The sequence below is a fragment of the Ambystoma mexicanum genome, chromosome 11 (assembly GCF_040938575.1).
Source record: "Ambystoma mexicanum isolate Mex_15411 chromosome 11, UKY_AmexF1_1, whole genome shotgun sequence".
NCBI lineage: Eukaryota > Metazoa > Chordata > Amphibia > Caudata > Ambystomatidae > Ambystoma > Ambystoma mexicanum.
Window position 1 is genome coordinate 1,405,904,186 of NC_090934.1, and position 12,879 is coordinate 1,405,917,064.

Consider the following 12,879-nt stretch of genomic DNA (forward strand, 5'->3'; position numbering starts at 1 on the left):
TATCCCTTGATTGAATTTCCCATTATGTTACTTTCCTTTTTTGCTCATAATACTCCTTGTTTATTTGACATAAATTTCGATTTAAATATTTGGGATGATCCTTGACTCCACGTTCATCCAGTGTGCGATTGAGCTCTGAGTGCGGACCACGTTCATCCAGTGTGCGATTGAGCTCTGGGTGCGGACCACGTTCATCCAGTGTGCGATTGAGCTCTGGGTGGGGTACACGTTCATCCAGTGTGCGATTGAGATCTGGGTGGGGTCCACGTTCATACAGTGTGCGGTGGGGTCCACGTTCATACAGTGTGCAGTGAGCTCTGGGTGGGGTCCGCAAACATAAAGCGTGCAATTGAGCTCTGGGTGGGGTCCACGTTCATACAGTGTGCGGTTCAGCTCTGGGTGGGGTCCACGTTCATACAGTGTGCGATTGAGCCCTGGGTGGGGTACACGTTCATACAGTGTGCGGTTCAGCTCTGGGTGGGGTCCACGTTCATACAGTGTGCGGTTCAGCTCTGGGTGGGGTTCATCAAGAACAGCGAGTCACGGTGGTGTATTGCAGAGTGAAGCTACAGGATACTGAAGCCTCGGCAAAAGATGTCCTTGGAGTAGGACACCGCTGCAGAGGACGGAAAGGCTGGAGAGGTTGTTCAAGAAGTTGCCACTCCCCTAGGGCCGCTTGTAGAGGATGAGTCGTCATAACATTGGGAACGGGCACGAGAGGAATTTAAATGAGCTGGTTGAGGGCGTCAGGCTTACCACACAAGGCTACTCCTTATGGATGACTGACACCCCACTGCCAGCTTTCCATGTCTGGCCAGTATGTTGCATACCCGAGCTGCAGAGCACTAGGATGTAGAAGAAGTGGGAGAGGTGTGTCTAAACCACTTTTTTCGTGAGGATGGCATCGAGAGGGTTGTTGGGTATAAGGACGGTGATGGTGGGGTTAATTAGCATGCAGTTAGTTGGGTATATTACAAGAGGGGCAAATGGGATGTTGGTGAGATTCGTCAGGGTAGCTTTCCAGGGCTCCCTTGGACGTTGGGCCTATCGAGCCCTGGAAAGGATAAGGATAAGAATGGGGAAAGGCTGTAGTGGCAGGAGACGCATGGTCTCCTGTGATGTCTGCCTGGTGTAAGAAGAAGAGAGTGACTGGCTCTTGGCCATGTCCGGCCTGGACAGACACAAACCGACAGTGTCCTTGGCCTCTAGTGTGCGGTGTGGAGGACGTCTGTGGAGAATTGAAAGGCCCAAGGTGAGCAGATTTAGCAGCGGTTAATGCGATGGCCAAGTGATCGGTATGTTCCCCTGATCCGAAGTAAATTGTGTGTAGTGTAGGCAAAGGGGCAATAGAAATACAGTTAACTATAATTTATCGCAAGATGCCATAGTAAAGATATTAAAATATATTAAACAGTACACCTTAAATTTATGTCTGCATCATTGTCCTTAAGGTTATTTTTAAAGAAAAAGAAGCAGTTGTGATCCATTTGGGTTTGTATTGTTTGTGAAACACTATCTGGGGTCAGTAATGCATTTATGTAGATCATTTGCCGACTTAAACTACAAAATCATTAGAGCTTGCATTGAGGGATAGATGAACATTTATATGTGTATGAGATTACACAAATTAATTCCTGATGGCTGTGTATGTTTAGAACCCTGTGCCCCATCCCGGCTGCCAAAATGGGTTTATTATAATTATAATGGGTTTTAAAGGTTAAAAAAGGGGCGCTGGGGGAGGACCCCCATTAAAACATTTTTGTTTTAAAAATGCATTCAATGCTTTTTTTTTCGATGCATTTTTTTCTAAGGTAAGGCCTTCGTTGCTCTTGCATTCGATGCAAAGACTATAAACCTAGATAGCACAATGTTGCCGCAATCAAACCATAAACAAACCAACTCAAGGATTCTTCATAGAGCGATCATTGGGAGGATAGCTCAGAGGCAATGTGCTTGCCTTGGAAGCATACGGAGCACCACAGGTTCGATCCCCGGGTCCACGCTTGGAAACCTCTGGGTATTAAGCGTTATAAATAACCTATCGTATCATATCGAACTCACATTGATTTACAGGTAAAATGTAAGGAAATGCTTATGGCGTCTCCTTATCACCTGGATGCAGGGATGCTTTAGGGTTCTGTGTGATCCACAAGTGGGAAGAACATCGAATGCTACTTCTCTGTGACTCGGGGCATCTTCAGGCCTCAGAACCCCAGCCCCTTTAATTAGTCTGAATCCCTTTACTTGTGGGTTTTCACAGTCAGTCTGCCCACTCCTTACTCCCATTTTGCTGGTGCCAGGCTCCTCACCAGGGGCTATAATTGAGCTAGTCAATATAATTGCTCTCCTCCTTGAGGCGGCATTCATTGGCTGAAAGCCATACACTTGATCACATCCGAGTTGTATGTTGTGGGCCCTCTAGGGGGAGGGAGGGATCACAGGAGTTTTGCAAAGGAGACCTCTTTCTCGTGGGGCAGATTCAGTACCCAACTTTACCAGAAACACTTCTGGTCTTGCTTGAACAAGTCAACAACTCCCCGCCCCCTCCCTACAGGAAGCTAGATGCGAGTCTCCTCAACTTTCATACTCTTGCACTTCTGCCATTGGTTCTGTCCCCTTTCACTCAAACAGGGTCCAACCCCCATTGGTTCCGTCCCCTTTCACTCAAACAGGGTCCAGCCCCCAATGACTCAAAACTGGCCCTTGTGATGAACCTCAATAATGTCAGGACCAGGAAGACGGGAAATGTAATGCCCTCCCACAAAGCCCCGGCCTATGGGCAAGAAAGTGAACGGGCACAGCAGAAACAGGCCGCAGCTGGCCCCGAATGGAGCAGGGGGTTAGACATACCGTATCGTTTCCAAAAAGGACATCATGTTTGAATTTGTAGATGGATGCAAGTTCTATTACGTATAGAATGCCTGAAGCATTTAACTAATCGCAGGGACGGAAAAGGGAAGCTGGTAACGCATACATTTTATTCCACAGCAGTTAGTAGCGGCCTTGAGAAACTGCCCCAGAATGAAGTGTTTCTTCGGCGTGGCATCCAATTGCAGTCCCATCACATCCTGTCTGCATAATATGCCGTGCAAAATAACAAGCTGCACGAGAAGCACTATTAGGTTCTGTGCTCTGCCTGCCATGCAGCACCAGAGAAACCATGCTCCTCGTGATGTCCTGTAGAAAGTCATGGACAGGTTGGAATACTGTGCAGGTGCATTGCCTAAGGAAATAGGCGGCTCCTTACACATGACCATGGCAGTAGAACATTTAGAACAACTGTCCCCAACTGTACATTGCGCCACGGATGCAGTCTGTGCAATGTAAAGCGCCATGCACAAAACTCTGCCCTGACTCTAAATACCCTTGCCATGTACATTTAGGAGTGTTATCCGTTGCACTACCACAACAATGAAAGTGAATACCTCAAAATGTTCTGTTGTGATTATCCACAATATAAATGTAGCCGGAATTATTTAATTCTAAAGTGTTTAGATGAACCAGCATTTTACATAGTTCTCTTCCTCTGACCCAAGTGTGGTACAGGAAGGAATGAGATTGCGGGGCGGGCAGAGTTTGGGGAGTTTCTTTTCCCTGTGGGCGGATGTTGGGCCCTGTGGCAGTTTGGGGGTGGGGAATGTGCTTGGAACCTGGAGTCGGGGACGGCCGATGGCGGAGTTGCTGGAACTGGCCTAAGAATGTTGGATACGGTTGCTTTTTACTGGGAAGAGCAAGTGCCCTTCGTGAACAATTCTAATATTTTACAGTCAAGTTAGCTAATAAACGGATATTTTTAACAGGACTCAGTTTGCACTCACTGGCTAGTGGCAATTGACTCTTGGCAAGTAAGACATGATGTGTTTGGACGTATGTGGGTAAGTGAGGGGGACTAGTAATGTTTTATGCCCTTTTAGTAGATTCAACATGACATGTTTACACATGGGTTTAATGTCATAACTAACTGATTCTAAGTTGTGAATTAAATATTCCCCTTGGTAGTCTAGTGACATTCGGCACAACTGTGCCAGTATCCTGGTGCTCGAAGGAGAAGCTATGCACGAGAATCCTGGCGATATTCCACTGATGCCAACCTAGAGTGCAGCTACAAGATTCCAAACCCTTGCCTAGGAACAGCCCTGTGCTTGATGCCCTTGGTTTTACAAGACTCTTAAATGTGTTCTGGTTTTCTCCACCAGGTGCTCACTTAAAAAATGAGACTGAAAGAAGGGCCAGCCCAAACCTTTCAAGCACCCGTCAGTGTCCATGCGGCACAGGGCAGCCATGTTTACATGTTCCGAAATGACGGATCTGATGCGGAAGACTCTTCTGAGGAGGAGTTTGACGTCATGGAGCTCCGAGCCCGAGGTAAGGAGCAGCAGCGGCAGAATAACAAGGAGCGACTCGGCGACGTGGTGCTGCTGGAACGGCAGATCACAGAAGAAGATAACCTGAACAAGCTTGCTCTGCAGTACGGTTGTAAAGTAAGTCATTGTATAGTTTATTAGCTTACACCTTCACTGGAAAGCAGATTTTGCCTTCTTTATCTCTTCCCGTGTCTTAGAATGTGTAGCTATGTGCAGTGCGAGGCATGTCCCTCTGTAGGGGAACCCCCATAATTTTCACCTGCTTTCCAACATGCTCCCTATGTGACCTCCTAAATGATTCCCCGCTCTGATGAATTGGCCACGGTTGGGACCGTAAAACTGGAGCTTCGGTAATGTGTGTTCCCGATATCCATTATCATAGGAGCAGAGCCGTGTATTCAGGAGTTCATGCCTAGGGCGATGGGTAAAGTGACTCGGGAGCACTGAAGGCATACAGACAGAAAGGAGGTTCATGAATGAGGGGTCCTGCCAGAGTATAAGCAGGAGACTGAGGAGCTGGAACTGCTCGGAGAGAGGAGGGAAGGTTGTGAACTAGAATCCAGCAAGAAGAGTGCAGTCCAGGTAGGCTACGTACTATCCCTGGAAGGTCCCACAGCTAGAATCCCACCACTGAAGCCAAAAGCAGTAGTAGCGAGGGATAGAGTGCAGGAGGATAAAAACACCAGATGCCACAGAGGTCAGAACGTGGCAGTGCATGATCAGTGCATTGCAAAGTAAGAAGACCACTGATGAGCGACCAGCCAGAAGGGCAACGTTGTAGAGGGCCAGTAACCTTGTAGGGTTCAGTGGGACAGAACCCTAAAACCCTTGAAAGCATGTTGTGAACTGAGAGCAGGCCAAGTGACCGAGCAGAAACACTGTAGTGAAGTTTCCCAAGAACCCAACCATAATCAATGTACTTTATGGATGGGAAAGGGAAGCCGTGTTGAATCTTCCTGCAAAGGTTTCCAAGAGTGCAACAGTAGCAGAATCTGGAGTGAGAGTTCGCACAGACGCAAGTGCTGTAACCGAGAATGAGAAGGTCCACATCAGTGATAACCAGACGGTTTGAGAGTCTTGTGCTGCGTCCTGGAATCTGGAGCAAAGGTACCGCTACACATGAAAGTCAACATGGACATTTAAAAAGCACGAGGTAGCAAGACCTTTTCAGGTAGAAGGAAGTTTCTCTGTCAGGCCACTTCAAGCCAAATGCAGATTGAATTCAGCCATAGAAACCCAGACCATCTAATGATGATCGAAAACCAAAATGGAGTTACTAGATCGAGTTTTAGTCTAACATTAAAATGTCCTATTAACATGTCACACTTACCCTATTGCAATTTCAAGAGAAGCCTATTTGATGTTATGCCAACACCGTATTAACCGGTAAACGGATAAGTGTGGCGTGTGATATGATATAATTAGTTTTCAGTACATTGTGGCACTGCAGATCCTGCCAGGTTAATTACTACAGTCCATGTGAATATGCAGTGCGTTCAAAGTCCAACCCATTTTGTTTAAACCTATTGTTTCTTTGTGATTTCATTAAAGAAAAGTGGTTTTAGTGAGGGTCTTTTTGTTTTGAAAACATTAGTCGAAGAAATTTGCAACTTAAAACCACATTGCAATTCTTCTCCCTTTTTTGAGGAATTTAGAAGTTCAGTGAAACTCTTCAGAGGAAGATATAGTTTTATTTGTTTTGATGTCCTTACGATCCTCTATAGTGTAATTACCAGGCACAAACATCTTGTTGATGCAGTTTCACTGGTGCCCAATAGGATTGTGCTGTAATACAATTGAGGCAGATGCAGTTGTGTGCAAATGGAGTGCTCACAGTTTGTAATTGAAGTCAGGATATTATATGATAGGTTATTTATAAGTGCTTAATACCCAGAGCGTGGGCCCGGGGATCGAACCTGTGGTGCTCCGTGTCGTCGTGCTTCCAAGGCGAGCACGTTGCCCCTGAGCTAACCTCCCTAAAGGATGCTTGGTTTGTTTCTTTTTTATACTGAATAAACTCAGCCCGTTTTGTGTAGCGGCTACATTTCAGAAGGAGCCTTCCATTCCGTTTCCTGGGCTTGTTTGTTCGTGGATTGCTGCCTACCAGACTCAACACAGAGGTTGGTTGTGAAGGATTTCTCTTCATACTTTAGTAGGAAGAATATAAACAAACCTGACCTTAACGTGGGCTTCACAAAAATGCTGTCTGGCGGGGAAGAACAGGGCGGCCGCTAGAATCCCTGCCGCCATGGGAAGAGGATTGGCACTAATCGTGTTTTCAGCGCAGAAATATCTTGGTGCAAACCAATCTATAAATATTCAACCATTGTATATTTATAAAGCCTTGCTTTTGGCAATAGTACTATAAGTGTTGTGGCAAATGGCAAGGGGAAAAGCCCTCTTTAGCAGCAACCATCTGATACATACCGTGGTCGAACATTAACTTTTCTTTCTGTGCTCTCTCGCTGGGCAAGTTATTGCATTAATCGTTTTTAGGTTCAGGTTGATCTCTGATCCCCGATTAAACACTCCATGATGAAGAATCATTCCTGCAACAATTCTGGCTGTTCTAAGGATGCCTGCGTTTAGAAAGGCTTTCTGTATCAAGCCAGGAGTTGCTTTAATATACTTGAACCATAGGTAACAAATGAGGTGAAAGAATGGACGAAAGGAAAGGCAGAGTCAAATGGAGATGGTGAAAGGAAGGAGAGCAGACTAAGAAAGCAAGATTAGAAGGACTAAATGGGAGTGGAAATGTTTCTCTGTAATCTTTCTTTGGGTCCTTCCTTCCTATGCCTCCATTGTTCATATCATCTCAATCCTTCGGTCTGTTGAATCTGAACCATCTTTCTATTCATATCTATGCGTCCCATGTCTCAGTCGTCCCTTCATGACTGACTATATCGTTCTTCTCGATCAAGTCTGTCTTTCCCATATGCCACTTCCTGTCCCCCCTCCTGCCATCCTTCCTGCCCACCGATCTGTTCAATCCTTTCCCTAGTCTCACCCCTTCCTAACTGTCCTTCAAATGTTCTTCTACTCATGATAATAAAAACTAGATGCATGCGGCAAATCGTGCACGGTGCTAGGTCTGCTGCAAGTCAGCCGACTCTACGGCATGTCGCCACAGGGCAGTGCTAAGTCGGGGTGACCACGTTCCTGCTGGCTGCTGTTCCTGGTGTCTGCTATGCACCTCTCCTCCACTCGCCTTTGTTCCCACGCTGGAGTTGTGTGGACCCTGCGAGCTGCACTTTGTCTCCTTAGATCTCTGTTAGGTGAGGAGCAATGCAATGTATGGAGGCGGATCTGTGATGTCCTGTCAGACTGGTACTAGGACACCATGCAGTCCAGAGCAGCCTGTTGGCCACAGACCTGGGGTACATGTGCTGTCGGTGGCTGTACTGCACATAGGGGCTGATCTGTGGATGTCCCGAGGAGCTGCACCGCACAGGCCAGGGATCTCTAACCTTTGCGTTAGCTAGAGCTACTTGTAGTGGAGGCCAACGGTGGAGAGCTACTAGCGGGCGACATCGGGGTGGGGATATTTATAAACCTCTGTATTTTTGCCAATATTTTTTTGGCCCGATTATTTCCCCTCTATAAACAGATGGAATAACAAATGCCTTCACAATTATATTAAGAACTTCAAAAACCTCTTTGTTGCATTATTATTTATTAGTAGCTGTCTCAAAAAGACAGATATTTGTTGGACTACCACACAAATATCCTGTAATCTTTGTGCCCCTTCGTTTGCGTTTTATTCAGGCTTTCTACATGCTAGGCACACTATTGTTTTCCAAATGTGCATTTCACACTTCCATAAAAAATACAGTAATTTCCAAATTGAAAATTGCTGTTTGCGTTCACTAGTTTTCTTTGAAATGTTTTTTTGTCAGACACCACACATACTCTTGTTTGTGTGCCCCTCTGTGTTTTTGCACAGGTTATATTTATAAAGATGTTATATGCTTATCAAACTGGTTAATCACAAATAAATGCTTCTGTTGTGCTGACGGCAGTTTTTAGGAGATTAAACTGTGGGTTCATGGGTGCCAACTTCTGATTTTCACTACAAGGGCAGAAACATCCCCACCTCCTCCCTGAATATAAGCAAGCAACCGGCCCAACCCATACCCTGGCCAAACACATTTTATAGCCGTTTATAGTCATAAAATCGAAAACAAAAGTCGAAAGTCAAAATATCGAAAAAAATGTCGAAAAAAAAAGTTGAATTTCTTATTTCATGTTTTTTATTCGAAATGGGGGGTTCCCCCAACCCCATTTGTTTTTACCTTTTTTTTACACGCGAGAGCCAAAAAAGAAATATAAATTAAAAAAAATCATTCGACTTTTAGATTTTCAGCATTTTTTCGAATTATTTTTTTTTGTTAAATTTTTTTTTACGTTCAACATTTTTTTTCAATATTTTGACTGCACACCTTTTTATAGCACTTTACTTTATAAGGCATTGCAAAATGTCATACGATTAACATGTCGTTTTGAATATATAACCTCTCGGCATCGGTCTGTCAACCTGCTGAGCTACCGTGGTAGGCTTCTACTATACAGCGTGTCTATGGATCGCTTAATGTACTAGAAGTGGGTGTACTTGTGTCATGGAAGTGATTTAAAGTGGAAATGTACAGTGTGGAGTTTGGAAAGAAGCCACATGAAAGAAATTGTACAATTTTTTAAATATTATTTTGAACCTTTCCAGGCGAGCGGCAGTGCTACTGTTATATTTTCATTGCGTGGTCACAATGATCTTGATCCTGCCCCAGCCCCTCCAACATCTCTGACAAACGAGAGCAGCAGCATCTCTGACGAACAAGAGCAGCTTGCTTAAGCAAGACAGTTGTGGGGGCGCACAAGGCTAACTGCGGTACTACAGACGGCCTGCAGAAGCAGAACGTGATACTGACACTGTCAGTGAATCTCCAAGCAGCTCCACGTGGCGCAGCAGCCAAGCTCCCTGACAAGGGTTTGGATCCTGAGCACAGAAAATAGCCGCAAAACAGACAGTTAAATAATTTAACAAAAAAAAGTGTTCATTTTTCGGTATCTCCAGTGCGGGCGAATGAAGAGGCTCAGGTGAGCTACTAGTCGCCAGCGATCGACCGTTTGGCGACCTCTGGTCTAGGGTGTAGACTGTATACGGGGTAGAGCTTGAACAGACATTGATAGCCTTATACATAAGAACGGTTTTTCTATAGCACTTCATGCAAGATCCTCCCATTTCTATTGAGCACTTTAATATTAGCTGTTATTACTTTATTTAATGGCATTCAATTGGACCTTGAAATAATGACCATGAAGTATACCCTACCCACTGAGTGCCAAACCTGTGCATGATATGATATGATAGATTAATTATAACACGCTTAATATCCAGAGGTTTCTAAGCGCGGACCCGGGGATCGCACTTGTGGTGTTCCATTTCGTCTTGCTTCTAAGGCAAGCATGTTGCCCCTGTGCTATTCTCCGGAGACATGTTTCTGTATTTTTGCTAATTGTCCAGGGAGGAGAAATTAGGACGTCCTGTTTAGTCAACATTAGTAGGCGTACTTTTGGCTGTTAGGGTAATCTTGATGGGCCGATTGCCATTGAACTTTTCTCATTATTTTGGTGTTTTGCATAGCGACATATCGCATTGCGGCAAGTTTAATATGTTAGACTGCCTTGTTGGCCATACCGAGGAGGTTTTCATTGCCATGATTATCAGGGCAAAACATTGGTTATTTTGTTGCATATGTTGCTTAACATCCACTGCAACACACTTTGATACGGTGAACGGTCGGTAATAGAAGAAGAGATCTAGACCAGACTAAGATAAATAGACCTGAGAAACCGTAGACGTGTACGCGGGCTGTTGAGCTTAGAGCAATGCATGTGAGCGATATCGATCTGCTCGTGGAAACCTCCCTGGTTGGCCCACATTTCCAGAGCTCTGCAAGAATTACTCTGCACTGAGCTTGGGTCTCCGAAACAGCCTCCTTTCATACAATGCTCTGTGCTTAAAAAAGGTACTTCTACCCAGGTTGGCTTGGTGCGCAGCTGGATCATTGACGTCCATTTATGAAATCTAGGGTGTGCGAGTAGTAGAATGAATGGAGAGAGCGGATACACAGCGGTCTGTCTTGGCTCGACGAAAACCCCATACATGGCGTCCTACCGCTGCACCGCCCTCCCACGACTCATCACACAAACCTATTGACTTCATTTTTGCCACATTGGCACATTGCAGTGGTTGATGGTTTGCCCGGTATCACTCACTTCGTTTGAGGGATGTTGCCAGGATTTGGGACATGTCCGCACTTTAGGCACTTCACCACACCTCTTTGCCAGCTTCAGTTGTGTGGCTTTTGCTTTGAGGGACTGAGGTCTTGCTCTGTTTTGTGCCGATGACTTGAAAAGTACCCTGATCACGTGTGGATCCATATGAAGGTGTTTTGGGCAGAGAGCACGTGGCCTGGCTTTGTTTTCCCTATCCTGGGAGAAGGATTGCCCGGTTCCCAGTGCAGGATGGTGTTGGCTTAGGCTATCCCCTCTGGGTTTTGCAACTGTGCTTTCAGGACCTGCGCGACATTGTCACTTAATTGTGGTCATCACACAAGCATGCAGTGTGTTGTGCTATCATGGGATGGTTCTTTCTACCATTGCCAAGTAGCGGTGTGAGTTCCATTGCTATGACACCCATCCTCCATCGGTGTGTGACATAACAGCAAGGTGTGCGGGGGCTGCTGCTTATCCAGAGGAGAATTAGTCTTACTATTGTCCAGTTTAATGGCACTCAGTTTAAAGAATTCTCAAGGATGAAAGGTAAAATCGGCCCTGCCCATGTCTGAACGTGGTTGTCCATACACACATGCAGAGCATATCAAGAAGTGTTTTTCATACCGAGTTATCGGACCGCTTTTTTTGCATTGTGCCGTTCCCAAAATGTCGATGAGTAGTGTTGCCTCTCAGTGAAAGATTTTGTGGGTCTCCTGGTAAAAGAATATTATTGCAGATTGTAAACTGCGAGAATGCAGCGATGCAACATCATCTTCCAGTGGCAGCCAAGATCTGTCTACCTGTCCCTGTGGTAGCGCGACTCCCTCTCTGGGGCGGAGAAAGAGAGCCCTCATATCAGCTGCATCTAAAACGTGGTATGCAGCAAACAATGTGCATGCGCGTCAACCCGGCATATCCAGCCTTGCATGCAAGACCCTCCCCTATACCTATGCGGCATAGCAAGAGTGCGTCTCAACTAAAAACTGTAACCTTTGATATCCTCCCCTGCCCCTCATCACACTCTTCCAAGACCGATAGTGCACCCCGAATTAATTTTTGCATTTGCATGCTGCCGCCGCCCTACAACATGGGGTAGGCACCATATATTTGCCCACTGATTTGACTTTCGCATCTGTATGCTGCTGCCGCCCTGCAACAAGGGGTAAGCACCATGTATTTACCCACTGATTGACTTTTGCATTTGTGTGTTGCTGCCGCCCTGCAACATGGGGTAGGCACCATGTATTTGCCCATTGCTGAACTTTCGCATCAATGTGCTACTGCTGCCCTGCAACATGGGGTAGGCACTATGTATTTGCCCATTGCTGAACTTTCGCATATATTTGTTACTGCTGCCCGGCAACATGGGGTTGTCACCATGTATTTGCCCATTGCTGGATCTTCGCATCTGTGTGCTGCTGCTGCCCGGCAACATGGGGTAGGCACCATGCATTTGCCCACTGATTGACTTCTCGCATTTGTGTGCTGCTGCCGCCCTGCAACATGAGGTAGTCACCATGTATTTGCCCACTGCTTTGACTTTGCATGTGTGTGCTGCCGCCTGGCAACTTGGGGTCAGGCCCAATGGAAGTGATCACCATGTACTTCTCTTTTTGCACTTGGCGTAAGATGTATTACCTCTTGCATGTTCCACGATGTAACGCACCTCATATGCTTCCTTTTCTGTAACCTGAAGCACTTACTGTAACCGTATTCTTAAGTTAAAAGCGCCTAGATACCTCTGGGTTTTGTGCGCTATATAAGTGTCAAAATAAATAACCTCGCATTGCCCCTCCCAAAAACCTACTCATCCAAATGTGCAATATGATAAAGATGTGTTTAAAGGGTGTACTTGTGACAGTGGATAAGTGGTGTTCAGCGACATTCTATCGCCAGCATCTTTGTAGTAGTGACACTGAATGGATGCAGGCAAGCATAGGAAGGTCCCGTGCTGGGCAGCGGGCAAAGTCCAGGAGGCATTTGTTTCCAGAGTTTGTGCCCAGTAACTCAAATTGAATCGAGCTAGAGCCAACCACTTGGCCCGAATCTGTAAACTTCGAATAGACAAACATTTGTTTTCTGCTGTACACAGTCTACTAATAACCGCAGATGTTGGGTAACATGAACACCTTTCAGGAATAAAGTTACTTACCGCAGAGAAATGTGGACATGGAATACTGAAGAGAAGCATCAATGTACTTTCCATTTAAGCACCGATTGGTATTAGAAAAGGGAGTTCATG

General features: G+C 45.7%; 1 protein-coding gene across 2 annotated transcripts in view; it reads left to right on the forward strand.

Annotated features, from left to right (window-relative positions):
- Positions 1-12,879, forward strand: part of LYSMD4 (LysM domain containing 4) — an 81,779-nt gene that overhangs the window by 17,624 nt on the left and 51,276 nt on the right. For both annotated transcript variants that reach the window (XM_069625037.1, XM_069625038.1), the window contains exon 2: positions 4,197-4,481. In XM_069625037.1, coding sequence (XP_069481138.1) covers positions 4,212-4,481 — 270 coding nt within the window. In that variant the 5' untranslated portion in view covers positions 4,197-4,211. The remainder of the gene's footprint in view (positions 1-4,196; positions 4,482-12,879) is intronic.